Below are 27,562 nucleotides of genomic sequence, written 5' to 3'. Positions count from 1 at the left end.
GCTGCTAAAGCACAGCGTGATTAAGGGCCTTGCAGCACTATTGTGCTGGGACTTCACTAACCAGGCCCAGAGAAATCCTGCTGTGGGCTCAGTGGGAAATGGACAGACATCCTCCACGCCAGACATTAGCTTTTGACTGGGATGTGCATGTTGATGAGGGTATCACAGCCCAGGTCTGAATGTTTTCTGAGTTTCTCCTCAAGACCCTTAGCACCCTGTGCCAAGAAAATGCTCCAAGGAAGGCTCTATGCATCATGTCTGGTGATCCCAGCCAGAAGAATGGAAGTAGGCTATGAAAATGAGTAATTATCTTTAAAAGTTACCCAGATGCACTTGCTGACCTTTCTTTTGTGTGCCCTGAACTGGTTTCCGTCTTCCTTGCTGTAGTTTCTCAAAATCTTGGAGAAAATGGATTTTCAAATGATGAGGGAAGGAGAAAGCAGTGGAGTCAGATGCTAATTTCACAACATGTGAAATGTCTTGTTTAACTGACAGAGTAGCAGCCAGCCTGTTTCTCTCGGTGTTTTTGCCCATGGTGGGGAAGCTTTGCAGGGCAGCAATGGGGAGCAGCCAGTGGGGCAGAGATGGGCATTAGCCCGCTCCCAGCCACTGTTCCTGGCTGCAGCATGCTGAGATCCTGGCTCCACTGCCTGTTTATGAAAGAAAAATGTTTGTTTTGTTTTTTTCAAATTGTTCCTGTTCCCCAGGAAAGTGAATTTTAAGCCCTTCCCAAGCTTTTAATTAGTAGGTTTGTTAGTGTTGATTCAGACTGCTGTCCCTCCCCCTGCAGAGGGGAGCAGTGCTGGCCTGGAGCTGGGCTCTGGGGTGGGAGCAGCGCTGGGTGAGGGGTATTTGGTGGGATGAGCCATTCTCCCATGGAGCAAGGGCAGCTCTGCACAGCTCCTGCAGGCACCTGGCACCAGTGCCTGCACTTGTGTTTGGGCTGGGGGGATTTGTCCAGAGGGAGCAGCAGGACTCAGTGCTCCTGTAGAGGACTGTTCTAGGCTAGTCTGCTCTGCTGCAAATGACTGCCCTGCCCTTTGTGTGTGGCTTTCTTCAGAGATGGCACTTGAGGGAGTGAACTTTTTTGTCTGTCCCCGCTTCAACCTCCAGCCAGTTTTCCAGCTCCGTGTCAGGCACGGGACTCCTTTAGCACACAGTGTTCATTTGCAGTGAAGCCTCTGGCAGCTGTTTTCCTTGGATGCATTCCCTAGATCAAGAGTCAGCACATGTTCACTACGAGACCTATTTGGTAAATGGGCTGAGAAGAGAGATAATCTTAGACTAGTTTGGTTTGCTGAGGAGCACTGACACGGCTCAGTTTGTGCTTGAATGCTAATTTGGAGCTGAAGTCTGTGTTGGGTTCAGTCGTGCAGCTCCTGGTCACGTCATTGTCATATAAACATGGATGTCCACACATCTGGTAGACTGCCTGTTGTCTGTCTGAAGGTGTTGTACCATGGATAGGGAGAAGAAACGGAAGAAATGCAGTGATTGATAAAAATGAATAAATGAGTCTTTGTTTAATGTGTACTCCAAGATCGTTTTACCTACATCTTGCTTATTTGTCCTAGAGAGATCTTTGTGCCCATCTCCCCTGGGGGCTCTTGCCCTTTTCCCAAAGCCTGTTGTTATGAAGCGCTTTGGATCTTCTGAATGCATTCACGGTGTAAAAGGTACTGGGGACTCAGTTTATCCCCTCTCCTGTACAGGTGTCCCCTTTACCCAAAGCCTGACCACCCAGGTTGGAATCTTGCAGCTGAGCTGCTTTGGATGCTTTCACCAGCAACTGTTTAAATCACTATCAACAGAATTCTGCTTTGCTTTACTCAAAAGATCACATTAGGTGATTTAACCTGATATTCAGCTTTAGCAGGCAGATTAGTGGCTGTTAAAAATGCAAAGTCATATGCCTTTGATAATCTATCAGCAGCAGTGAATCCCGGGTAATTGTCACTTAGTCAACAGAGCTAGTCAGGTGCAGCACAGGCTGCTGAACACATGCCCTGGGCATGGTCCTGCTCCTTTCCACAGCTTCCAGAGGGCACTGCTTGTTATGTTTCTGGCAGGGATGGAGGCAGTGGTGGTGTGACCCACACTGAGCCCTGCCTGGCCCTTTTGGGACCTGGTCCTTGGTGTGAAGCAGTGATACTGTCCCAAAGGCCCTTCTCTTTCTTGTGCTTCTCTGTTATAAATTCATTTTTGTCAGAGCGCTGCAACTGCCAGTTAAATCAATCAAGGCAACCCCCCTGTATCTTAAGGAAGAGCTGAGTGTGAAGTGGGGGAGAAGGGAGGTTCTGTGCAGGATCTTGACCCCCAAGCCCAGGCCATAGGCTGGCGGTGCCACAGAGCACTCCCCAGGCCTTTGGCTGCTGGAAACAGCTGCACATTGCCAGGCACAGTTCTAAAGCTCCATGCCGGAGCCGCTCAGGGAAAATCCAGCTCGAGAAGGCTTGCAAAAAGGAAAAGGATCTGTGCCTGAACACCCACGCAGTGCTTTGTGCCTTCACCCGCTCCGATAGCAGGGGATTGGGCATCCCATCTGCGCCTGGGATTTGCGGGCGCTAATAGCAGCAATCCAACGCTCCTGTGCTAGCAGAGATACAGCATAAAGGCATGTTGTCCTTGCCATGTGCTATTCGTAGGGGAGAATAATCCATAAATCAAGATATTACAAGGCTATTTAGTGATTCTTCTACTGTTATACATGTGTCAACAACAAATAAAAGAAGCATTTGATGGCGTTAGTCCGTGTGCCAGGAAATCCTCCTGGTTCCGTTTCTTACCTAAGGAAGGGGGGACCTAAGGCTATTTGGCTGAGCAGGCTGTGCTGCGATGCTCCTGCACAGGCAGCGTGTTCTTCCTGAGCTCTGCCAAGAATTTGCTTGTCACAGAGATGTGTAATGTGATTGCAGTGGAAAATACATGCAAATGTTTACCCGCCTCTTCTTTTTTTTTTTCTTTTTCTTTTTTTTTTTTTTAAGGGAAGAGATCTTGATTAAATAGTAATTAAGAGTGGTTTGGACAACGTGAGGCTGTCTCTCTCCCAGGTGCTTAATAAGTGCCAAGACTGTTGAGCGAAGTGTTTATTTAGCATAGTAATAGCAGGCAGGTTTTGCCAGGCTCACCAGAACACGGGATATTGTCTGTGCAACCTTGGGTGCCGTGTGAGCCTCAGGCTCTGTCCCACCAAAGGGAATGCACGGGCAGAAAAGCCTCCTCTGCCTGCTGCCCATCCCTGCAGTGTGGGGGACAAAGCTCTCCCTCCCCACGGAGGTCTCAAGATGAGCCCAGAGTTGCTGGGCTGTGTCCCTGGGGTGATGAGTCTGTCCCTTGTCACCTTTGTGGGTGGGGGACATACAGGGAGCCTGTGGTGGGCTTCCCTAACTCCTGTCTAGCACTGCATGGAGCAGCCTCTTCCTTACCCACTGCTCCTACCCCAGACTTTTCCCACTGCCATGAGCTTTGTGGGTCTGCCTCTGTCCCTGCCACATTGCAATAGATGCTGCTAGAACTGGTACCAGGCAGAGGTTTCCTGCAGCACTGGGGTTAAAGGGTGGAGGAAGCATCTTGCCTTGTATTGCTGGTATTTTTTTCAAAGATGCTGTTTGCATTGATAGATTTTTGGATGATGCTCTAGAAAAAAAAAAAAAGAAAAAAAAAAGGGAAAAAAAAATCAATGTCCCAGTGATTGTACCAGGAAGGGCAGTCGATTGGTAAAAAAGCTGCAGCAGGCATATTGGGAAATAGATTTTTCTGCCCTCCAGACATTAACTTGAAATTCTTTGAAATGAGGAGAAAACAGTGTGTGTCAGAAATGAAAAATTAAGGAGGTTAATGTGATGCCTTTTCCACTTTTAATTTCTTTGAGAGGGTCCTTGCTGGAGCTTTGCTGCACCTTGCCCGTGGCAGGACCACTGGGCACTGTGTGCCATGCCACTGCAGGCTGACAGCAGGGCTCTGCCCTCGTGGGTGTGCAAGGCCATTGTTGCTGGGTGTGTAAGAGCAGACAGGGGACACGTCATGGGTAAGCACACTCCGAGTGTTGCAATAACTGGATCTCTGTGCAGATCAGCTGTGGGACTCGAGCCATTTGCTCTGCAGAGTTAGTGAGCAATAAACTGGGGTCTCTGTAAGGGGAAGGGCAGTGAAGTGTCTCCCGTGCCTGAGGTGCTGCCAGTTTTTCTGTAAGGATGCATGCTGGTGCATGCATGTGTGTGCACGTGTGCTCCCTGCTACCTTCTCCTGTGCTGGCAGCTCTGCTGCCTGTGGCACAGCACACTGCTGGCCAGTGCTCCTGTCAGGGCTCTCAGAGGGGAAAGCTGAGCAGGAAATTTCATGCCTTTTTTTTTTTTTTTTTTTTTCCTGCTTTGGGTAATTGTCTGTGCTTCAGCCTTTCTAAACAAAATGCCTCTTTCTTCCCTCTAGGGACCACTTTCCCAGTCCCTTGGGTGGTCTTTTTATGCGGGTTTTTATCCACTCTGTGGTAGGCTATAGGCAGCTCTCCAGAGAGCTGGAAAAACCTCTGCTTGCCTTACTCTATTGCAGAGGAAAAAAATGAACTCCCAGGGACTCGATTTTGGGAAATTAAAAAGCAAGACAAACATTAAAAAAGGACGTAAATTACAGGAGGTTTTCTTTTCCCCTGAGCTGCAGGGAGGCTGATTTCCCTGTGCCCCAGGGCTGGTGTGAGCCCCCCTCTCCCTGCACTGCAGCAGCATGCCCAGGCTGGGGGATGCAGACATGCTCTCATTGCAGAATGAGTGCCTGTGCCTTGCTCTGCCTCCATGCATGGCACTTCGCACTTCCCTGGGCCAGCATGCTGGCATTTTCCTTGGGATTGTGCTGGGACCAGGATCTATTGGTTTTCTCCTCACGAGAGGAGTAAAGGGACAGTGGTGTTCTGCACAGTGTAACACGCAAAGTTAGTTAGTGGTCTTTGAAAGCACATTCTGGATATAGCAAGTGATGTGCTAGTCAGGCCCTGTCTTGGAAAAAAGGCAGAATAAACCTCTAAAGAGGCTGAAAGGGGGAGAAGGTGGCATGAAAGGACTTCTGTGCGAGGCAGGCTAGAAGAGCAGGCTGTCTCTGTGGGAAAGGAGTGCTGGGCTGGTCCCTGGAGTGCTGGCCAGCCATGTGCAGTCATGTGTGGAAGGCAAAGGTTTGTTAGAAAACAGTTAATTGCTTTCTTCTAGGGCCAGAGCTGGGGGTATGGAATGAAGTTAGCCAGCAGTTTTGAAGCTGGAGTACCTTTTATATGATGGTTTTCAGATACATCCCTGAAGTTAATGGTTATGGGTTGATGTAGAAGCTAAGACAGAAATGGATTCAAAAGGGACGTGAGTGAGTTCAGGGGACAAAAGCCTGGGGATGAAGGTTTCATACACAGTTTGGCTCAGTCAATCCTTAAACAGGTAATCATGAGGATGGAAGGTGTTTTCCTGTCCTAGGGAAGGGAGTAATCTCCAGTTTCTCGTACTTTTTCCCTAAACATTGGGGTGGTTGAGGCCAGCCCTGTCTGAACAACTACCCCTCGCCCATGGGAAGAGGCTCCAGCATGGGAACGCAGCCATGCTGGGGACCATGGCCTGCTCCTGTTGGGAACAGCTGGAGGTTGGAAAGGGCACACTACAAGAGTGGATCTTTCCTCTCTTCACCCGAGTTGGCTGAGCCATGTGGGTGTAGGCCAGGGCAGGATTTGGCACATTAAGTTTATACGATGGCTCTAATGAAGAGCAGACATGTGTTTCCTCACCTCCACTGCCATTATTTATTGTGTAACTAGAAGGCAGAGACAGCGGCTACTGCACTTGTTTCCATCTGCATGAAAGTTTATCATTCGATTCATTTCTCTGTTTTAGCTTTGCGGAAGTGAAGGAGAAAATCACCCAAGTTAACAGTGAGGTAGCGGGGAACAGCGAAGGACATATGGGTATGTAAGGGAAGCAGATGGCCTATCTGACTAAACCACATCATATAAGTTTATGAGTCAGGCAGGTGCTCTTTCCTGCTGTTTTATAGTGATGTCTTAAGGATTTCCCTTTTGATATACGAGGGCAAATCGTCAGCCGAGCCCTTCTCTATCAGAGGCTAATCCAAAAGTAAATCACTCTAAAGCAGCGGGAGAGAGGTCTTGCAAGGCACCCACTATAGAGATATTCTTTTGTTATAAATCATCAGTCGTGTTCTTAAGGGATTATGCTGGAAAAAGCAAACAATATAAAAAGGTCAAATACAAATAGTAAAAATGAAATAGTTTGTTGCCTTATTCTGTCTGCTCACAGAGGAGATACTACTTGGCCAGGAGAAGAGATGACTCTTCAGTCCCAGTGGAGTGTGGCTGGGGCTGGGTGGAAGCAGATAGCAAGGGATGGTCTGGGTGTGCCCCTCTAGACCTTGGGGGATCTGTTCCCTGGCATCCATGGGAGCCCCCCCGAGCTGTGCAGCCCACGCTGGCTGCCTGCACCCCAGGTACAGTGGTGGGGAGGGGGAGCAGCCATTCACAGCCACTGCCTTGCTTGGTTCTGCTGACAGACCTGGGTTTGTTTCTGAGGGGAGTGTGCAGGTGTGAGGCACGTGGGGATACCTGTGAGTGCTCCTTGAGGCATGGCTGGAGCAAGGTGAGAGGTTTTGCTCAGACATCTGTGCCTGGACTGAGCTTAGCACAACCTGGCTAATGCGTGATGCTGTCTGATTGCTGCTTGGGCTGCTGTAGGGGAAAGCCCTCTCACCATGATCTGGCTTCATGATCACACTGGGCATTAAACTGCTTTGCTGCACCTCCTGGTGTAGTATCAAAACTTGAGGGAAATGGAAGTGAAGGAACATGCCCACTGCTGGCCAGCCATATGGATGTGCTACAGAGGGCTGGTGTTGATGTCAGCTCAGTGGCACATCCTGCTGCGCACTGAGCAGAGCTTCATTTTGCAGGAGATATTTATTCCTTGTGTCCCTAGAGCAGCCTGAGCCTCTGCCTCACCAGGTAGGGGAAGAGATCCAGGCCTCAGGCTCTCCTGCTGGGAATGTGCTTGGCAGAGATGCCCTTGGGGACTCTGGGCTGTCTCCCAGCTCTGTGCTGGCCATTCAGCATGCCCTGGTCAAACCCTGTGGTGCAGGGCTGAGAAGCAGGACCAGCACCCTGTTAATAACTGCCTGCAGTTCACAGAGCTTCCAGAAAATTTGGTTTGTCATTTGGGAAATAATATAGCAAACTGTCTTCCTGCTTGTGGATGCTGGGAATCCCAGCAACTATTTGTACAAATCTGGGAAATGTAGGGCACTGCTCTCTTGCCTCTCCCCCCCATTGCAGCTGTGCCCAAGAAGTGTTTCCCATGTGATGTCAGAGGGCTGTGTGTCTCTGCAGGAGCAGAGGTGATGCTGGTCTCCTACCTTTTACATTGTCATGGGGGAAAGGTGTGATCCAGGAAAGGTGCAATGCCAGGAAACAGCTGTTGCCATTGCCTTTTCCAAACCTCAAAGTTTAATTTGTTGATGATGTGAGTAAAACCACCACGGCTGCTGCTGGGGGCTCTGACATGCTTTGGCCCTTTAACCTGACATCTCAGTGTGGCAGAGTGGCAGGTACCACACACGTGTATAAATGCTGCTTGGCTGCCCACAGGCTGAGGGAATCCCTTTCCTGTGGTATCCCTGTGTTTTCCCTGCCCTCTGAAGGAGGGAGAGCTTGATGATAGCAATGGCTGGGCTCTGCTGGGGTGCTGCAGGCTGGTGAGGAGCAGCTCCATGGGCTGTGCTGTGCAGCAGGTCAGAGATTCTGATGCTGGGCGCTGCTGCCTTGCCCTGCTCCATGTGTCAGATCAGTAGCAGCATCTCTGCTGCCAGGCCATGAGCTTGTGCCTCTCTGCAATTATGTCGAGGCCGTTGGCTGTCCGTGACACAGACTCGGATTAGGAGTCCCCATGCTGACACGCTGACAGGTCAGCTGTGTTCAGTGTCCAGTTAAATGCACAATTCACTGGCACACGAGTGCAGCTGCTCCTGCCCGTGCTGCCCAGCTCAGCCTGTGCCCCACAGCCCTGTGCCCTTCCCCATGGCCCTGTTCCCTTTCCCACAGCCCCAGTGTGCAGCAGGACTCATCCAGCCCAAGGCAGGGTTGGGGAGAGTTGCAGGACCACAACACAGCCATCCAGTGAAGCCGTGTGGGCAGCAGGCTGCTTCCCTGGCTCTAGGGGCTGCCAGCCTGTTGCAATCCCCTCTCCAGCCCCACCGGGTCTGGAGCCTTGCAGCAGAGCCTGGGCAGCGCAGGATCTGCCAGTGATGAGTACAGCAAGCACAGCTCAGTGAGGGCAGAGCTCAGTGAGAGCACAGGGGCTTCCCTTAGCCATTTTTGTCTCCTATTCCCACACTTTCCAGCTCCAGCAGGCAAAGCTGAATTTTGATGGCATCAGTGTCCACCACTTGGCATTTTCAGTTTGTTCACAGAGCAGCTCCAGCCCCTGCCTGCACTCGGCCTCTCGGAGGGAAACCAGTGCAACCCAAGTCTGTCGCAATTGAAGGAAACAAGGTCGAATGCAGGTTGCAGAGGCATTCCTAACTTCTGAATGCTGGATTTGGGACTTGGAAATAATGTCATTTTAGCAAAGTACTTAATGTTTAGTACAGTTTTATGAGTCTGTGGGAGCACAAATGATCCCCTTCCTAAGTTTAACATTTATAACTAAACTATTGAACTGATTTTCTTTGAATTCAACTTCACTTTAAAGAACCATCTGTGTTTTCTTCAGCCTTGGCCTGCTCTGTGCATTTTTTTTTGAGGTCTCAGGAGCTCTGAGCCCTCAGAGATGGAGAGCTTTGAGGACTGTAGCTGCAGCCAGCTGTGGACAGGTTTGGAGTGGAGGTGGCTGTAATGCTGCTGCTTTCACTGCTCATTGTTTAGTGCAGTAACTATGTGACAGCGTAACTCTGTAAATCAAACTCATGTTTTTTTCAGAACATGGAATGTGCCTTTGCCCTCTAAAGCGAAGAGAGTGGGAGAGATGGAGAGTTTACATCAGAAATATTTCTCAGAAATAACCAAGAAATTCTGAATTAAATCTTCAAATCAATATATCCAGTCCAGCTGATGTATTTGCCAAGGAAAATTAGGGCTGATCAGTTAACCCTTGGTAAATTTATGAGCAACTGAAAATGAGACTTGCTACTTAGACATTTCAGTCTTGCCAGGGGATGGATCCATCGTCTCAGGTACAGGGAGGTGCCAGTGAGGATGTGGCATGCACCCCATCTGGGGTTTGGGATTGCTTGTGGGCTTTACCCTGAGTGCTTGATGGAGGCAAAGGAGACTCTTTTGTGTCGTTTCCTTTTCCTTTGAAGAGAAAAAACCCAACAAGCCTGCAAGGAAAGGGGATGCAGGAGGTCAAGTGAATGAAGTGGGACTGCACTGCCAAGTGTTGAAAAATTAAAATATGCATAACTTTACCTCAAGTGCACAACTCTGACTCTGCCCCCTTGTGCATATTCATTAGAATACAGCTTTTAATTACCTGTCCTGAGTGGTGCAAGCCACGTGTCCAAGCTGCTGTGGGGCTCCTGTTGCCCCACATGCTGCAGGATTATGGTTTGAGGCTGCTGTGCCACAAGGGACAGAAACTCAGGCTGGTGTGACTTGCCCAACACCTGGCACTAAGCTGGTCTGGAACTAAAGAGACTTTGCTGAGGAGCCAGTCCTGGAGCATGGGATCCAGGGCAGGAGGAGATCAGGTAGAAGATGCTTTTCCTTGCAAGGTGATGGTGCAAACACAGTGTTCCCAGGAAGGAGTTAATATCGGTCTGTCTACAAATGTCCTGATGGAGTGAAGGCAAGCAATGATATTTTGTATCATTTTGATATCCGGTCTAAATTAGGCCTGAGGGAAAGACTGTGGCCTATTTAACCCAGCATCTGTCAGTTATCATTATTTTCAGCCAACTTTAGTAGCTCGAAGTATAAAATTTGTATCTGGGGGGAGGAGAGGGAAAGAGGCTAGTAGAAGCTGGATTTGGCTACCTCAGCTTTTGTTGAAAGGATTTGCAGTGGCCTTTTAGGAGTTGTTACATGAGGGAAGAAACCAGTTATTGGGGTTTCACTGTGGGTGAAACTGGCTGTGTGGTCACCAGCCAGGAGCTGTGTGAAGGGGAAGAAGGAGGATGTTAGTGGGGTTTCCAAGGATGAGTTTCATATCTGGATAGCGGTATTTGCTTAGTTATGTTGCGAGAAAACTCGAATTTGCTCATAATGCAACCTTGAAAAGCATTCCCACAGATGTGGTGGCCTTCCCACTGAGCAGACTGTGAGGTAACAGATGGGTGGGGATGTCTGTGACCTTGCTGATGGTGCTTCTGCCACGGCTAAGAATGTGGCTGCAGGGCCCATGGAGAGCAGGGGCTGGTGTCCCTAGGTGATTGGAGGGTGCTGGTGGGATGCAGCTGTGGAAGAGGCAAATCTCATCTTGGTGGGACTTTCAATAGAGATTAAATGCTCCACACCAGCCCACGAGCTGGGAGGACCTCACAGGGATGCTCAGAAGCTCCAGGCATTGCATTTCCATAGACCCCCTGCACAGGCAATAGCTGCTGGAGCAGAGCTCAGGCTGAGACAGCAGCTCCTGCTGGGACCTGCTCTGCTGGGCTGGGTGAGGGAGACCCTGGATGACCTGAGCTTTGTCCTGGCACTGAGCAGAGGCTTTGGTGGTGTGGTGTGTGGAAGGGCCGTGTCTGGCCTCCTGCAGGGCTGCTGGCTGCAGTCAGGCAGCTGAGCAATTTTTTTTACCTGCTGTCATTGAAACCAAGCAGAAACCCTGAACTCCTCATGACTGACTAATGCAATTGCCCTTTTATTTCCTGATACTTCCTTGAGAAGCAGAGGGACTCTGAAGCTTATGCTGTTGTAAATCCTTGCTCAGGCTGCAGGCATCTGGCTTGGGTGCAGAAAATGGAAACTTTTGTGGCAAGGGAGAGCCCCAAGCCTCATCCTTCCTAACAGCCTTCTCTGTGCTGTGTGGGGTGGGGTAGATGCTTTGTTTTTCACACACTGGGATGTACTGGATGGATTTTTTGAAACAGAGACCAGGAGTTCACACCTGCTGTATGGCAGCACCTGGCAGTGCTGCTCCTTACTGCAACAGTTTGGGACAGAAGCTACAAACTGCTGATGACCACAGTGCTGCCTTTGTCACCCAGCTGAAACCTGCAGGTGTGTGGAACTGCTGCTTGTCCCTTGTGCTGGGCTGGCCCTGGATGATTTCTAACAAAATTTATTTTAAATTCTACAAAAGTTACAACAATTTCTTTGTGAAGCAGGAAAGAGCTCTCCAGGTCCTGTGATTTGGGGTCAAATCAGCTTCTTCCCAGGACATGGTGAAATAGCTCCTTCTCTTGCCTCCTGGTATCATGTCATGCTGCTTCTTGTCATTGTGCTGGGCTGCCTCCTCTCAGGAGTGGCCTGGAAGGGCCAGTGGGGAGGCAGCATGGTGGGAATGTGCTTTTGGGTGACCAGTGATGGGTTTGCTGTCCCAGCACGTCGCCATCTCTGGGGTTTCGGGTGTGCCAGTCCTGGCCTTATGCAATCCACGGAAGTGCCGTGTTGTGTAATGCTGTTGTGTAAGCGGGGCACGGGCGGGTGTCAGGGTTTCGGCACACAAACCGTGCTCTGTCATGCTCCCTGCATTTCCCCACCTGCAGCCTGGAGGTGATCTGTCCCAGGAACTTCCCATCCACTTTCCTGTGGGTGTTGCAGGGACAGGTAGCAGAGCCCTTTCTCACACGGCGCTGTTGGTGGAAGGGCTGTCTTTAGGCTGCGAACAGTTGGCACTCATGTCTGACTCCTGCTCCTGTGTGTAGCTGCACCTTTTACAGAGATGTGGCAGAGTCCAGGACCATCTTTGCAGGATGTGAAGCTGCTGCTGTGCCTGCACACTTAATGAGAGTGGCTTTCCAGGAGACTCCTTGTTCAAGCAGTGCTGCCTCTCTCCCTGTCCTCCTGTTCCAGCTGACATTACCACGGTACTGTGCTACCTGTTACAAAGCTGTCTTGAGCAGGGATTGCCGGGCCTTCCACGGCACCTCACAGGGGTGCTCAGAACAAGCTCAGGGGAGAAATGTGTGCCCCTGCCTGTGATCTCGCTGTGGTGACAGTGGGGCGGTTGGGAACATGGTGAGCCGGCTCTGAATGTCAGCACATTGTTCATAGTGAGATACGTGTCATGTCGCATTAGCTCAGGCCGACAGCTACCGGTGGGAAAATATTTCTGTGAGTTCCTCGAAGTGCCCCCACCTCCTACAGGCAAGGACTTGTGCCCGGCGAGGCAGCAGCAGAGCCATGCCCAGCCACGCTGGGGGAGCACTGAGACCATCTGGTGCCTGCGTACGTGGAAAGTCACCCGAGTGTCGTGTCCAAAGGGCAAGCTGCCTGTGCTGGGAGCGTTCTCGTGGAGAGTGTCTGGCTGTTCAGAAGACAAAGCTCAGTTTTATTTCTTGGTAGCCTCTGCTCAGGGAAGAGGAGGTGGGGTTAGCATGACTTATTTGGTGAAATCCACCGTGCCCAGAATGAAGGAAGCAGCTGACAGTGCTGGGAGCCGAGGAAACCCTCTTGTTCCTGCCTGCAGGCTGCAGAGGTCAGGAGCTGGAAGTGTGCTGTGAGGCTCAGGAGCATTTAGAGTGGGACAATGCTCAATCTTGTGAGTGCAAGGGGCCACTCAGCACTACACAGCCATGTAATGGTGCAAGGATGGAACTGGAACAGGGCTGCCATGGGGGAGAGAGCAGACAGGCGGGAGAATGTTGTCTCACACATGTGGAGGGACTGACTGCACCCCAAGGGCAGAGTCCCGGGACTTCACTGGGCTGAGAAGCTTTCTGGTGATGGTGTCTCTTTAAATCCTCACGCCCTCATCTGCAGAAGCATCTTTTCACCCATCCCTGGGACTCCTGTGTGCCCCTCACAGCTTCCTTGATGCTCACAGCTCCCTTCTGCCTGGGCTGACTCAGCCCTGCCCTGCCTGCTGGGCTGGGGGCTCCAGCCTGGAGCTCTGCCTGCTCTCCTGACATTCCTACTTCAGCATCAGCTTTTCTGAGCCTTCTCTCTCTATTTTCTTCCAATGTCGGAAAGGTGAAGAGGTCAAACGCTAATGCAGTATTTCTTTCCTTTTGTAAAGTGTACCTAGCAGATGAGGAGTGTCAACACCGATTTGTTTTTCAAGTGTTTCTGCAGGATTATTTTCTTGTTAAAAGTGACAAGGAGGTGCAGAACTGTCGGCCTTTAGCCAGAGATGTCATCTCGTCTTTGTGTAGGTGAACAGGCACGAGATGACAGAGCACCTTTTTGTGGGAAAGATGAAAAGTTGAGCCAAATTTAATAATTTCCTTAAAAGCCAAAAAGATCATATGCTCCTTCTCTTTTCCTGATCCTCAGTAATGAGAGGCTGGAGAGAGGAAGACCATGTTAAGCTACAGTTAGTGCAGTGTGTTTATGCAGAACTGCTCTCACTACCAAGGGGATGGTTTGAACGGGGTCATTCATTTGTGGCCTTTCCAAATTCCTCTGCATCTTTTGACAGCAGAATCTGATGATGGTTTCAGCACAGATAAGGTGTTCCTGTGTAGCTGGCAGTATGGACTATGGGGAAACCATTCTGGGCTCCGGCTGTGCTCTCAGGACCTGCCCAGGAAGCTGCCCTGTGCTGAGTGCCTGACACAGCTGAGCCCCCTTGCAGCTCCATGTGGGGGCTGGCTTTTGCTCCTGGTTGCAAGTGCCCATTGGAAGCCCAGCATGGGGCTTGCTGTGGCCAGGGCTGAAGAGGAGGAGGGAGCAGGTGTGGGTTGGGGCTGTGATGCTGCTCCTCGTCCACCCTGGCCATGGGGTGCCCTTCAGCGTGTGGCACACTTCCCAGCACCAGGGAGACGGGGAGACACTAAACACTTGGGTACCTGTTGCTGGTGTTTTCTGGCAGGTAAAGAGACTAATAACTGACTTCCACTTGACATAGTCATTAAGGGGCTGGCTGTGCTTTTGAAACCCTCATCCCTTCTGCTCTACACAGCCTCTGATGAACTCCCAGGACAAGAAGCATTTTTGACCTGTGTTATTGAGTCTGGGGTGGAGTTGAGGTGGCTGGACTCCTGTGGTTGGCATTAACTCCAGCACACAGACTGAAGCTTGGGTGGTGCAGCACAATACAGGACCAGCCCTGGGGCTGGTGTGGGACCAGGTTTGGGGTTTGTCATCTGGCTCAGCAGAGAGGCAGATCAGAGAGTCCAGGATGGCTGGAGACATGGCTGAGTTCCAGTTCCCCAGACCACGTCTCCTTTGCTGGATTCATACTGGTTCACACTGGTCACCCTCCCTGCGGTGTGTCGGCTCCAGAGGAGGTGTCAGCCAGCCATGAGGAGGGGGGTGAATCAGTGCATTCTTCTGTCATGCTTCCAAGTCTAGAAATTCAGCAGCTTTGGAGAAAGCTGTATTTAGAGGAGCAATAAAAAAGCAACTGACTCAGATGGAAACAACATCAGTGGAATAAAAGGGGAGAGGCTTGGACTGCTGGAAGAAGACTCTCTGGTGGGGGAATATGTTCAGATCTGTGGTGGTGGACATGCAAGTATTGAAGCACCCAAGATGAGTCTGGCCTTGTCCAGAAATGAATTAGCAGAAGTAAGTAACGTATATCCACCTTCCTGTGAGTTCTGGCTTTGGTAACAATGATACCATGCTTTGCTTTTAATAGCATTTGTGATCTCGGAGCAAAGTATTTTTTTTTTTTTTAAATCGAGATAATTCTTTTGTTTGAAAAAAAAACCACCCTAAAAGCCCTGAACTGACCTTTCATTCTAAGCGAAGGAGCAGGCGGGCTGATGGCTTTTTCAGATAGGAAGAGTCAGGGCAGAGCAGCCCTTGCTGGCCAGCCCTCCAACGCGGGAGCGCTGCCGGCAGCGCACACTTGGCCCTATTGTCTGTGCTTGTATGGACTAGTCGGTGGGAAATGAGGTATTTCCTCCTTGCAGCCTGCTCTGTTGGAGTGCTGGAGGCTGGATCCTGCCCTGCCCTGAGCCACGGTGCAGCTCTTGCAACGCCAGGCTTTGGGGAGGTTCTTGCTGTGGGAGTGGGATCAGCCTCTCCACCAGGTGTCTGGGAGGCTGTGACCCTCTGGGGCTGCTGGGGCATCGTTATTTAAACATGTTCTGATTAGCCTGCACTGTAAATCCAGCATTTTAATTCTTTCCATATGTAAGATTCAATCTAATAAGCCAAAGTTTAAGACCATGCAATCTATTTGGAATAACCATATGGATTAGGAGTCAGACTGTGCTTTTCTGCTTCTTGTATTTACACTAATAGAGAGACAGTTGCTAATGTGCATGTAGCTTGTGCTGGTACCCATTTTTTAAAAATATGACACCAAATGGCTTGCATTAAAATATTTGAAAAGCAGTAAAACTGTGAAAGTTTCTCTCTTGCGCAGACACAGACACATCTGTGCAATGAGGCGTCTCCAGGCAGCAACATTCCTGTCCCTCCCTGTAGGCTTATCAGTGGGGCTGGAGACCCGTGCAAGGTGCTGGGCCAGTCCCATTCCCTCCCAGCTTCACCTGCTGGGCCAGAGTAGAACCCCTGGGCATGGGGGAGAACAGCCTTTGGGGCAAGGAGGATGTGGCTGGATCCAGACCCCTCCTGCAACGTCAGGAGCTGGAGGAACTTGTGGCTATGGAGAGCCTGGTGCTGCCTGTGGCTGCTTGGTTTGTGACATGGTGTCACCATGTGCTGTTGTCACCCCCGACTCTCAGAGCAGATTCCAGCTGGGATTCACCCAGCTAATGCCCTCCCATGGGCCAGAGAGAGGTGTGCAGAGAGGAGCAGCAGAGCTGGGAGCTGGCCACCTGCTCAGCTACTGAGGTCTTTGCATTCATCAGGCATTTATTTTACTGGTCTTTTCCCACCATTTCTTGGTTCTCTTGGGCAGATCCACCAGTCTGTGAATCTTTCCTGGTCTTTGTGTTCCTCTCTCTTTACACTGCTATGAATTTGAAATACCTGTTTAAAAGAAAACCAGCACTGCTCTGCTTTTGAAACTTTGTTCTTGTGCTCTGAAGTAAATGTCCCTTGGGAAGTCAAAGATGGTCACCTCTTCTGAAAGGACCTGCCTGTGCTGGGGTTGGTGGTGGGGTTTATGGGCTGTCACAGGCTCCCCAGCCCCTGCCAGTGTCCACCAGGCTCCAGAGCTGGTGTAACCTTCATGTCTGTACTTCATCCATTGCTTGCTGTTGATGAAGTGATCACCTGGTTCCTGAAGCTGATGGGACAGGAACACAGAATAAGGCTGCTGAGGAGACTCCAGTGTGTGTCCCCAAGGTTAGGGCAGCAGTCACTTTACTCGCTGCTCACTGCCTCCAGCTTTGTCTGCAAGGAGGGAGTGGACTGGGCTCCTCCTGCCTTGGGCAGGTGGGCACTGCTTGCCCTCAGGGGCTCTCTGAAGGTCTTGCTGAGTTCAGGGGGAACAGCAGCAGTCCCTGCTGCTCTTGGGAAATGCTGGGGCACAGGGAACAGCATCCTCTGTCCTTGGCTCTCAGCCTTCTGCGTGTATCTGGTGACCAACGTGGCCAGAAGCCTCTCCCTTCTCATCAAGGTGTTTCTTAGAGGATGTGTTTTAGCCGAGGGCAGGAGCCTGTGCCACTGGCTGTTCCCAGGGTACCGAAAGCACTAGCCCAGGTTTATAAAGCAAGTTGACTTGTCATGGGAGCTGGAGTCGGACCTGGGTCTGCTCGAGCACTGGAAAGCATTTCCGAGTGGGAGTTGCACTCTGTCATCTTTCATTTGCTCAGACAGAGAGGAGGGAGTCAGTGTGAGACATGGCAACTTCTTCCTCCCTGTCTCCAGCATTAATCTAAATGCCAAAACACAGACCTTTTGGAATGCACTGATGCTGTGGAGAGCACCAGCCTCTAACCCAGGCACGGAAATATCCCCAGGTAATCTTCACAGGCACCCTGTGCTGCCTTGCAGGTGCTGCCAGCACAGCTCCTGCTCCGTGCCCCTGTTGGGCCGTATTGAGGAGCTGCTGGGCTTGGCTGCCTGAGGTGAGCAGGGAGCCTGGAGAGACATTCCCAGTGCTGGGCTGGAAGTGGTTTATTGAAAGGAAAGGATCATATTACACTCAATTTTTGCTGAGTTTATCTTGGTTTTTATCAGATTACACGCAGGATAGCTCATCAATATTGTGATCCTGCTGACATGTAAGTGAGCCGCTGCATAATTCATGGCTGCTGCAGGGCTCTGGCACTGGGAGGCACATATTTAATTAGGTACCTCACCATTCCAGTCTTCTGGAGCAGCCCCAGGATCGCACCCGTGGAGATGGATGCAGCGGCCCTGCCTGTGCAGCTCCTGGCTGCCTTGGAGGAGCCATGCTGGCATTGTCCCGGGTCCCAGCTCGGAGGCAGAGACACTGCGTCATGGCATCATGGTGAGCAGCACTTTCCTACAGGCTCCTGGGGAGGGGAAATGTCCCAGCAGAGATGAGAGGTCCTCCCTCTCGGGTGCCCCTTGGAGAGCAGCGGTGGTGATGAATGAGGGGTGCAGCATATCTTTGCACTCCTGTCATCTGTAACGCTCAGCTCCGAGAATCCATGTTATCCATGAAAGCACCCCGTCCTTTGTCAGTCTTTTCAATTTCAGATTCCTGCTGCAGTGAAATCTGGAGCTGAATTATGTGTTTTGTAGCAAAGTCTTCCTTAACAACTGTAAATTCTCACTCTGGTCCCACTCATCTCCTTCATCTTGGGCTGGAGAACCAAGTCACTGGCTTCTCTGCTGCCCCTCTCCAGACCAGCCCAGCTCTCTGGGATCATTATCAGACCCCTGCTCAGAACCTTCCTCCCATGGCAAGCAGGGTCCAGCAGGGCAGGGACCAATCCCTGGGGTTCAACAATGACCCTCCCCAGCACTGGCCTCTTCTCTGGCTGTGTCCAAGGCAGTGTGTGTATCTTCTTCCTCTCACAGTGTGCTTGAAAATGTGTCTGGGATATGGAGAATTCTTTTCCATTTTTGTGGTGCTTCCCTCCATTAATTTTCTGGTTGTAGTACATTACTCATGGATAATTAAGAGTGAGCTATTAATACAACAGTTAATATTCAAGTGCAGTGGAGAGGAGAGAACAATAAGTCAAGGAATCATATACTACAAGACATTTTAGTTTAGTGATGCAATTTTTTTTTTTGCTGGCTTTGGCTATCAGAGCATAGTGGTGCTTCCATTTAAGTATGGTCCTGAGAACTCCATTTATTGATAGAATACAAATAGGACATTAAATCAAGGGAAGTGAATTTGAATTGCTGGTCATATATACAATTATAAATGGGATTGGCTACTTCTATCTAGTATCTTGTATCTTAAGTTAGGAGAATTATGTTAGGGACTGCTAAAGAGAGCTTGAAGTGTCTTAAAATTAATGAGATTTAACTCTGTCTAGAAAAAAAGAAAAAAGAATTAATGTTAAAATGCAGCTCTCACTTTAGGAATGAAAAGATGGCTTTAGAGAAGTGGTCGTGCCTTGTCCAGATGGGGGAATGTGGGGAGGATGGGCTGTGCAGCAGCATCAATTAACACCTCTCAGCCTTAAGTTCTCCCTGCCCTGCCATCCATGGATGGATGGATGGATGGATGGATGGATGGATGGCAGCTGCAGAGCAGTGGTAGACAATCCCCTGTGCCTGGCTGGAGGGTGGCTATGATAGAGCTCATCACCCTGTTCACCACCCTCCTCCCTTTGCAGTCCTGGCTGGCTGCTCCCAGCATTGCTCTGCACCACCAGCAATGTGCCTGCAGAGCCCCCAGTGTTTTGGGGGTCAGTGGGAACATTCTCCCTATCCCCCAAAGGCCAAACTTTGGGTGTCCTCTGTCTGCAGTGTGGTGCTTTCTGGGCCAGCTCCTCCCAGGGCATTTCAGACCAGCCTGAGCAGAGAACACCTTACTTTGCCCTTGTGCTAGGGGTCTGCCTCTGCTTTGGAGATGAGGAGGGAGGTTCAGGTCCTCATCTCCATGACTGTGATCATCAGGAATGCACAGTGGATTCACACTGGCCAGAGGTCACCCACCACTCCCTGGCAGAGGGCTTGCCTGGGCTCCCAGCTGTAGCAGGGGTATGAGGGCTGGGCACAGAGGAGGTGAGATCCCCCAGTGCCACACTGGGTGCCTCAGGAGCACTGCACAGCCCTGGTTCATGGCATGCATGTGCTGACTGTGAGGAGCAGTGTCCTGGTGCTTCTCCATTTCCAAAGGCTGAGCAGAGTGTGAGTGTGTGTGTGGGGAGGGGTATGGGTACATGAGCCTGTGGCTGGAGTGGGGATCTGGGGGAGGGGGAGGCTTCAGCAAACAGCTCCTTACCAAAACAGCCCTGACCTTTGCAGGGCTGGAGCTGTCTGATGCAACAGGCTGAACCTTTCCAGGCTTCAGCTCCAACTTGAAATGCTTCAGAACAAAATTGATGGCCACAGCACTGGCCCCAGAGCTTACATCCAGAGCTTGCCCAGCCGCTGCTGGGGATGGGGAGAGGGTGCTAACAGCCCAGTGTGGGAGCCACCATCTCTGTTCTTCTCATGGGTAGCCTGACTGGTGTTGGCTGACACCTGTGAGGGCTGGGTACTGTGGCATGGGCAGCTGAGCTCCCCTGAGCTCTCTGGGGCACAGGAAGGGGCCATGTTCTGTGCTCTGGAGTACCAGCATGGTTTGGAGGGATGGGTGGAGGTGTTAGTTTTGATCAGAGGGAAGAGTCAGCGTGTCCCTGATGGGGACTCATGCCCAGTCCATTGAAACCAAGTGGGAGGTCATTTGCAGCACCTCTGGTGCGCTGGCAGGAGCTGCTGTGCCCTGGGGGATCAGTGCTGAGAGGGCTCCTTGCTGCCTGGCTCTCTGGCAAACCAGCATTAGTTACAGAGATGCTGTTGTTTCTGTGTCCTGTGGTGAATAAAATTCAACAACTCTTTATTTCTGAATGACAGCCCAGGGACTGCACTTCTGCTCTGGCTCGGTGTGAAGTGGCTTCATCCCAGCGCAGCTCCTCTGGGGCCTGAAGCCCTCGATTCATTAGTTGTCAGGCTCGTAGGTGGATTCTGCATTAGGCCTTTAATTTAGTGTATTGCCATGGGCTACTGACCACATGACACTGCTCAAATGTGAGCAAATCTAACGAGGATCCAGGACTGCTCTTTAATTTGGTGAGAATAACAGAGTGAGCATGGGCCCGGAGAGTGTTAATCATGAAGGAAAACTGGCTGAAACCAGGTCAGCTGGTGCTGGTTCTCAGTGCAGCATGATGGAGAGGGAGCACGGGGGTGGAGGACTGGCAGTCCCACTCCACCAGTGACAGGAACTGCCATGGCCACAGCAGCCTTTAGTGCTGCCTTTTTGCCTCCCTGTAGCTGAGCCCTGTGGCCCATGTGGTGGCTGAGCTCTGTGGGGCTGCACTGCTCCAGGCTCTGGCAGTCCCCTCGGGCCTGTGCCGCTGTGGGAAGCGGCAGGTGCTGCTCCCTGGTTGTGACAATCCGGGGGTGCTGGGTGTCCCTGTGGGAGCTGATGGCAAGGGCCAGTCCCAGCTGCCACCTGCCTGTCCCTCGGTCCTGCGCTGAGTCATGTGGCACAAAGGCCTGGAGTCACCGGCTCCTCGCAGGAGCAGCAGCGAGTCCCCATACTTCCATTTGTTCTGTACAATAAACAAACCCACACTGCTCTCCTGCTGGCTATTCCCAGCTGGGGCTGGCTCCCCTCAGCACAGATCATGTGGATTTACTGTGTTAGCCTGGAGTGCTGCCTGAACTTGGCTGGCTTCTTTGAACCATCCTTTTTTTGGAGGGGTGGGCTTTCAGAGAGGGGCACAGGAACCCTCTGCTGTAATTCCTGTTGACTGCAGTGACCAGTGAGGCAGAACTGATCAACTGCAGGCATCCCTGCTGCTGAGCTCTGCCAGCAAAGTGCTTACATCTGCTTTTACACTAATGGGAACTTTATGGACTGGTGTGTCCCCCCTCCCAGGAGCAAATTCCAACAAGGTCAGAATCCAGAAAGTTGCCACTTGACACCGTGGAGCCCTGAGCCAGGCAGAGGAGGCCAGGTTGCACAGAGGACTTTCTGGGGCAGCAGATCTAATGCTGTCACTTGCAACTGATAGCCTGGAGGTCCCCCCAAATGCCACTGCTGTCATCCCTCTCCCCAGTGGCACAGCTCCTCTGTGCTGGGCCATGCTGCTGGAAGAGCTGGGTGCGTGGGTGCCAGGTCAAGCAAGGCACTGAGCTGCTCAGCACACAGGGAGCCATGGTGGCTGTCCTGGCAGAGGGGGCTGTTCTCTGGGCACACCCAGAAGGTGATGAGAGGGCAGTGCTGCTCCTGCTGCACGGTCTGGGAATGTGGCTGTCCTGCCACTGGCAGTGGGTGCCAGGTGAACAGGGTGGCATCGGGTAGCAGTGGCCTGGGACAGGGAACACAAGTGCTGTGTGGTGAGTGCCCCAGGGACTGAAACCATGAATTTAATGAATGACCAGTACACATTAATGGTTATTAAGGTGATTAATATTTAGTTTGTGGGGAAGAGAATTTGCAGAAATGTGACTTGATTCTCTGCAAAAGTTACTGTTCATTTTTCAGGACATACAATCGGCCTGGACAAGGCCTGCTGAATTGTGGCTGCTTTGGCAGCTTAAGTGTGAAGGATTATGGAAGATCTCTGATTAACTGTCTGCTTTTTAATCTAACATTGCAGGGCCCTAACTGCTTTGACTTTGAGTAAGGGGAGGATGGTTTCTATAAGGGCATCCCATGGCACTGTGTGGCACTGGCCCTGGGCATTTGGGGTCAGCTCCCCATTCTCCCTGGTGCTGGTGTGTCACATATTGTTCTCCTGAGATGTTGTGCAGTGCAGCTGAGGTTGGAGCCACCTTCCCATTGCCCCTCTCCTGAGTAGGAGCCAGCAATGAAGGGGTTTCTGCAGGCTGCCCCATGAGGCACCCATGAGTGTTCACCCTGTGCCAGCTTCTGCAGATGGTGAGTGAGGCAGGAGCACTCCTCTTGAGCTTTTATCCTTCCTTCACCTTGCACAAAGCTTTGTCTGGGTTCAGCTCTTTGAAACAAAGCCTCTACCACCCTCTGTGTGCCCCATGGCACAGGGATGGCTGGGATGAGTGATGGTGAAGGCTGCTGGGGCATTGCTCTGGTTCCCAACCCTGGGCACAGGAGCTGCCCTTGTCCTGTCCCAGGCGCAGCTCTGGTACACAGACTGCCATGCTCAGGACCCCTGGCCACAGCAGGAGATGGGCAGCTCCTGCAATTCCTCATCCCTGGAGCTGTGACCACCAGGAATCAGCTGGTGGGAGCAGGTTCAGGTCCCCCTGCCTGATACTGGGAGATGGATGCTGCTGGTGATGCCCAGAGAGGCTGAAGGCTGCTGTGCCAGCCCGGCTCCCCAGCTCCTGCCACTGCAGCTTGCAGTGGTTTGTTAAGTGAAAGGCGATTTCAGAGCAGGCAGCAGTGAATAAATTCTGTTTTCCTCAAGCATTTAGTGTTGCTTTCAGTTTGCTTTGATGATGTCTTCTCACAACTAGTGTAAACAGACTGCGCAACGGGGAGCACTCACATGTGTACAAGAAGCTGCACATGAAAGACAGAGGCATCTTGAAAGCCATAATAACGCTCTGAGTGCCAGTTAAAGGATTTGTCACTAAGAGCACTTTACAGATAGAAAGAACTTATTAACTAGTGTGACTAACAGCTTGCAAGGTTTAATTGATGTGTGTTTGTTGTCCTTTTATATCTCTCCCCCTTGTCTTCCTCTTGGCACTGATTCCAGCAGTTGCTGGTGCAAGAGCAGCAACCTCAAAGCAGCCTGAATAGGTACCAGAAATAAAAGGGAGGCCAAGCCCTGCCCTGAGTGCCCCCGGGTCTGGGGCTGCAGTGGCTGTGGGAGCTCGGCCCCAACATCCGGATTCCCCCTAGAAACTGGGGCCGGGCCTATTTTCTTGCTCAGGGTTCTGTTATTCCTCCCTAAGTGACGCAGAGTTTTTGAAGATAAAGCTTTTCAATGCATGAATAGGATGGATAATGAATGTTTCTGCCAGACAGACTGCTCGTTGCAAGATTGATTGACTATTAAGGTCATAACGCAGCAGCCACCCACACGAAGCAAACAGGCTAATGTTAGACTCCAGGTTAAGCCGAGAGTTGGTCAGCTGTCCACGGGCACAGTGGGGGCTTCCAGTCATCTGTCAACAAGTGATTGATTGATGTGGACACCTTCCAATCTTATTCTGATGATTCTCAGCAGCTTGCCTGCCTGGTGGCCATTTTTCAGGAGCTGGCAGCACTCAGACCTCCAGGACTCCAAGCGATGACTGCATGGGGGTTAACCCTTTCCTTTGATCCCAAATGCCTTTGTTGTGGGCAACAACACAGCTCATGGGGGAAGGATTGTGCTTGTGAGCCCCAGTTACGAAATACACCGTGACACTCCCTGAGTGAGAGCAATGCTTTAAGATGTTTCTGAGTTGGCCTGAGTAAAGCTGCAAGCTGCAAGACAGAGAATTGTCTAAAGCAGGGCAGGTACAGTGCTGTACTTCATGGGCATTTCAAACATGCCCTGGGTAAACTGTGTGCATCAGAGGTCCAGCAGAAGCAAGGTAAATCCAGGTAGGAGTGAGTTTAGTATTCAGAAGGCAGGAAAAAAAAAAAGGAATTGCATGGACTTTTTCTGGTGTGAGAGACAATTAGTTAAGAGAGCTCTTCTGGTTTTAAGGATTTCTCCTAGTTCAGTGCTTTGAATTCACCAGTTTGTTGCCTGGGTGCTGGCTTTATGTGTGCATGAAGAAGACTTAAATATATCTCTCTGTATTATTTTATATACATGTTATACTTGGTGTGTGCCCACACACGTGCTAGTGGGAAATTGAAGTTATGCATGCCATGTAGTGCAGGTTTGCCATCTGTAAACAACTTCAAGGGTCCTTTGGTTGCAGCGTGTGGCCTTGTCTGTTTTTCAGCAGTTTTAGTTTAACTGTTTTGGAGGACCCTGACACCTGACTTCACCTTTCCATGCACTTTCCATCTATGGTTTTAGCATTCCTAATGTCCCCTTAAAGCTTGCTGTGGGGAAACGTCAAGAGCCTCTTCTCCAGGAGTTGGATCTTTATGTAACTCAAGTGCATTGTTGAGTTTTGATGGTGTGATCTGAACACTGTAATGTGGCCGAGCTGGCACAGAGCTATTGAAGGTGACAGGAGAGCTGTGCTCAGCTGCTCTGAGTGCTGCTGTGTTGTTGTGCACACCCTTCTCCAGCCCCAGCAATGGGCTGCAGGCTGATATTTTTCTATGGAAGATGGTGCCTCAGGCCCTGATCCAGGACCACAAAACACCAGTCTCTCTCCTGGCTGAGCAGGGATAGAGCCTGAGCCAGAAGGAGCTGCTGGGAGCTGGGTTCAGCTATGGCTGAGTTCTGCTAATCCTCTCTTCTCTCCATCCCTTGCAGACGGTGATTCCCTCTCGGACGGTGCCCCCACACAGCACCACACTGGCCTTGCTGCTGATTGTCTCCTGGATGCCAAGAACCATCTCCTACTGCCAGGCTGGGCATTGTCCTGTTCAGAGCTGCTGCCCTGCACTTAAGGAAGAGTTGTGCCCAGTGCACGGGACGCTTGGTACAAGCTTCAGCTGGCTCCTGCCCATGGGCAGGTGCACCACAGTCATGCTGGTGGCGAGGCTTCTCCATCAGCCCCTTGGCCAGAGAGAGCAGGGTTGTGCTGGGGAAGGAGTGACCTGTGCTCCTGTAAACTGAAACAGGGAACTGAAATGCCACGTGCCTGCCACAGAATTTTTCCAGGGCACAGCCGAGCCATGTGTAGTGCTTCAGCCCTCTTGTCCAGAGCTCTGAGGGCTGTTGGTCTGAGTGCATGAAAGATCAAGAATTTGTCTCTGGGGCATTTTGTAGCAGCACCATGGCCTTCTCCTCCCCTCCTTGTACACCCTATCCTCACATTTGTGTGCTCAGTTTTGCTTGGAGGGGAAAAAGAACCTCTGTGGACCAGGGGAAGGTCTTTGACAGTGGAAGATAAGTCCATGGAAGGCAAGTAGCCAGTTGTGTCCATGGGGTAGTATCACAAATTGCTTTTCTTCCCTCAAGCATTCTTCCCTCCTAGGCCTTGGCCAAAGGGCACCACCACTGCTTGCAGCATGAGGTCTGGACATTTTCTGTAAAGTTGTCTGCCTTCATTGTTCTTAACACGTGTGGGCAGATGCAAAGTGCTCTGGGACTGCCATGAAGTGCAGTGGAAGTGCAGAGGTCGATGAATATGTTCCCATTTTAGCTTTTGTTGAGCAGAAAGTGGCTTGTTTGGGCATGGTCATGCCATGGAGCAGTGGTAGGGCTGGGAGGACCCAGCCTAGGTCATTCATCCCTAGCAGCCTGTGTCTTCTGGATGTTGAGGACAGAAGAAGGGATGCTGCTGAGTGCTTTTCTGCTGAGTGCAGGTGGTAAAGAGTGGAAAGGCACCAGCTCTGCTTGCTGACAGCCCCAGCTCAACAGGGTGTTTGGCATTTCTGTGGAGCAGCCCCAGACAGACATGGAGCAGTGCTGGTGGTGCATGGAGAAAACCTTCCCTGTGCTCAGGGAGGGGCATCAGGGTGTCTCCTGCAGCTTATTATGTAGAAGGGAGAGACCTGTTGTTATTTCTCCTTGACTGATCTCTGATTTGGCACTGATCATTAATGTGGTTTTGTGTATTGGAGAGTCACTCTGAGGGTGATTCACCGTACTTCAGCCTCCCTCCAGGCTTCCTGCCGCCCACAGTGTGCAGCCCCCTGGGCAGAGCTGCGCTCGGGCAGAGCCTGAGCAAGGGCCACGGAGTCTGGGAGTGGATGTGGCAGCTCTGCCAATGGACAAGGGCTGGGAGCGATCAGCTTGGCCATGCTGCCCGCTCCGCCAGCGGCCTCGGTGTCCCTGTGGTGTGAGCCCAGCCAGCGTGGCCTCGGGGCTTCTCCTGAGGCAGCGCTGGTATAATAACACTGATGAAAAGCTGATTAATCCTTGTGAACGAGCCGCAATAGCTTCCCTCTAGAACTGAAGAGATTACCACTGATTTGTCATTCTGATTGTTTCAAAGAGACGTGCAATTAGTTGCTCTAATTTAGCCTCGCGCTCGCAGAGCGGCGTGACAAGGGCGCTGTAATCAGTGGGGCTGCGATGGCAGCCACTGGTGGTGCAGCTGTGCCGACACCATTTCACGTGCTGAGGGCGGCCGCCAAAATGGTGGAGCATCATGTGCTCCTGTTCTGTTGTGGTGCAAAACCAAGACGTTTTCGAAGGACCGGGTCCCCTCGATGCTGTGTGGCACTGGGGCAGTGGGACAGGCCTGGCTCTGAGCTGTGCTGGTGGAGCTGGAGCTCAAGGCCTGCTAGGCCGTGTCTGATCAGGGCTCTTCTCGGTGCTGGTTGTTCTTGGGAAGACACACAGAGAGCAATGAGTGCTGGCCTAAAAACCCCCATGAGGTGATGGGCTGTGTTGGATGGTGGGCGTGACATTATAGTCATAGTTTGATTATAAAATAGAAAGTCATAAGGAAATCTTGTTTTTTTATTCTGCTCCCTCCAGCTATTGGCCCTCTTTGCCAGGTGCAGTAAAACCAGTCCCAGGTACAGGAGAGAGGGGTGTATTTGCTTAAGGTTACCCCTGTCTGAGGACTGTCTCTGCTTTGGAAAAGGTACAAAGCTGCCACAGAAAATGAGGAGCTGGTGGCTCAGCCCCCCAGCTCGCTGCGCTGGGTCAGCAGCCAACCCCCTCTGGGCAGAGAGGAGGGAACACATGGGATTTCAAAATGTGTCCGTTTTCAGTGAGACAAATCACTTAAAAATTCAATTCAAAATGAAGAAAATAAAAACGCTTTAAAAACAAAACCTGCCTGTGGCTATTTCTTGGTTGAAGCTGTCTCTTTTTTTCTTTTTTCTTTTTTTCTTTTTTTTTTTTTTCCCTGGGAAGGCATTTTGTTTCTGGAGCGAGCTGGCTGTGCTCACTAAGGAGGGTCTTTGAGGGGCCTCCGAGCAGCTCTGGTGCTGGCTACCAGCAGCCCGTGCACCTCGGCCCCTGGCCAAGCAGCACCACGCAGCTGCTCGGCTCATGTTCCCGGCCACAGCATGGCACGGCCAGTCCCGTGTCACTGCAAGGTCGTGGTTTTCCCTAGCCCCTCCAGCTCAGCTGTCAGCTGTCATCCCCCACTGGGCAGCAGCCCCCGTGGCACCCAGGGGACCCTGCCCATCGTGTGTGTCCTGGGGCTGTGCTGTGGCTTGGGCTGGTCATCCCGCCCGGACAGCTCCGCTCTGCGCCGCAGGGCAGCACCCAGCCGGTGCTGTGCCCCCAGCCCTCACTGCCCTTGTTCCATGGGTGCTGCTCAGTGGCAGCTCCCCCAGCGCAGGTGACATCCAGCTCACTCCACAGCCGCTGCTCTGCTGGTGACAGCTGATCCAAAGGGCAGCCGGGGTCTCGGCAGTGCCAGGTGGGCCAAAACGTACAAGTGCCATCGGCCGGGACACATTCCCCTTGCCTTTCC

At 51.4% G+C, this 27,562-nt stretch overlaps 1 protein-coding gene and 2 long non-coding RNA genes across 3 annotated transcripts in view; 2 read left to right on the top strand and 1 right to left on the bottom strand.

Moving 5' to 3' along the window:
- MN1 (MN1 proto-oncogene, transcriptional regulator) overlaps positions 1 to 26,912 on the top strand; it is an 83,425-nt gene extending 56,513 nt beyond the window's left edge. The window contains exon 2 of the mRNA XM_086855785.1: positions 24,493 to 26,912. Within this exon, the coding sequence (XP_086711911.1) occupies positions 24,493 to 24,629 (137 nt within the window). The 3' untranslated portion in view covers positions 24,630 to 26,912. The remainder of the gene's footprint in view (positions 1 to 24,492) is intronic.
- On the bottom strand, positions 7,452 to 10,221 carry LOC111936469 (uncharacterized). The gene is made up of 3 exons (XR_002868165.2): positions 10,007 to 10,221; positions 9,504 to 9,804; positions 7,452 to 9,351 (listed from the first exon to the last, which is right to left on the bottom strand). It is a non-coding gene; the product is annotated as an uncharacterized LOC111936469 (long non-coding RNA).
- On the top strand, positions 10,307 to 15,421 carry LOC111936470 (uncharacterized). Its single transcript, XR_002868167.2, has 3 exons — positions 10,307 to 10,397; positions 11,062 to 11,191; positions 11,839 to 15,421. It is a non-coding gene; the product is annotated as an uncharacterized LOC111936470 (long non-coding RNA).
- Positions 26,913 to 27,562: the final 650 nt, after the last annotated feature.

Source organism: Cyanistes caeruleus, chromosome 18, assembly GCF_971803275.1.
Source record: "Cyanistes caeruleus chromosome 18, bCyaCae1.hap1.1, whole genome shotgun sequence".
Taxonomy (NCBI): domain Eukaryota; kingdom Metazoa; phylum Chordata; class Aves; order Passeriformes; family Paridae; genus Cyanistes; species Cyanistes caeruleus.
The sequence above is the reverse complement of the archived record's forward strand: the minus strand, read 5'-3'. Positions and strand labels throughout refer to the sequence as shown.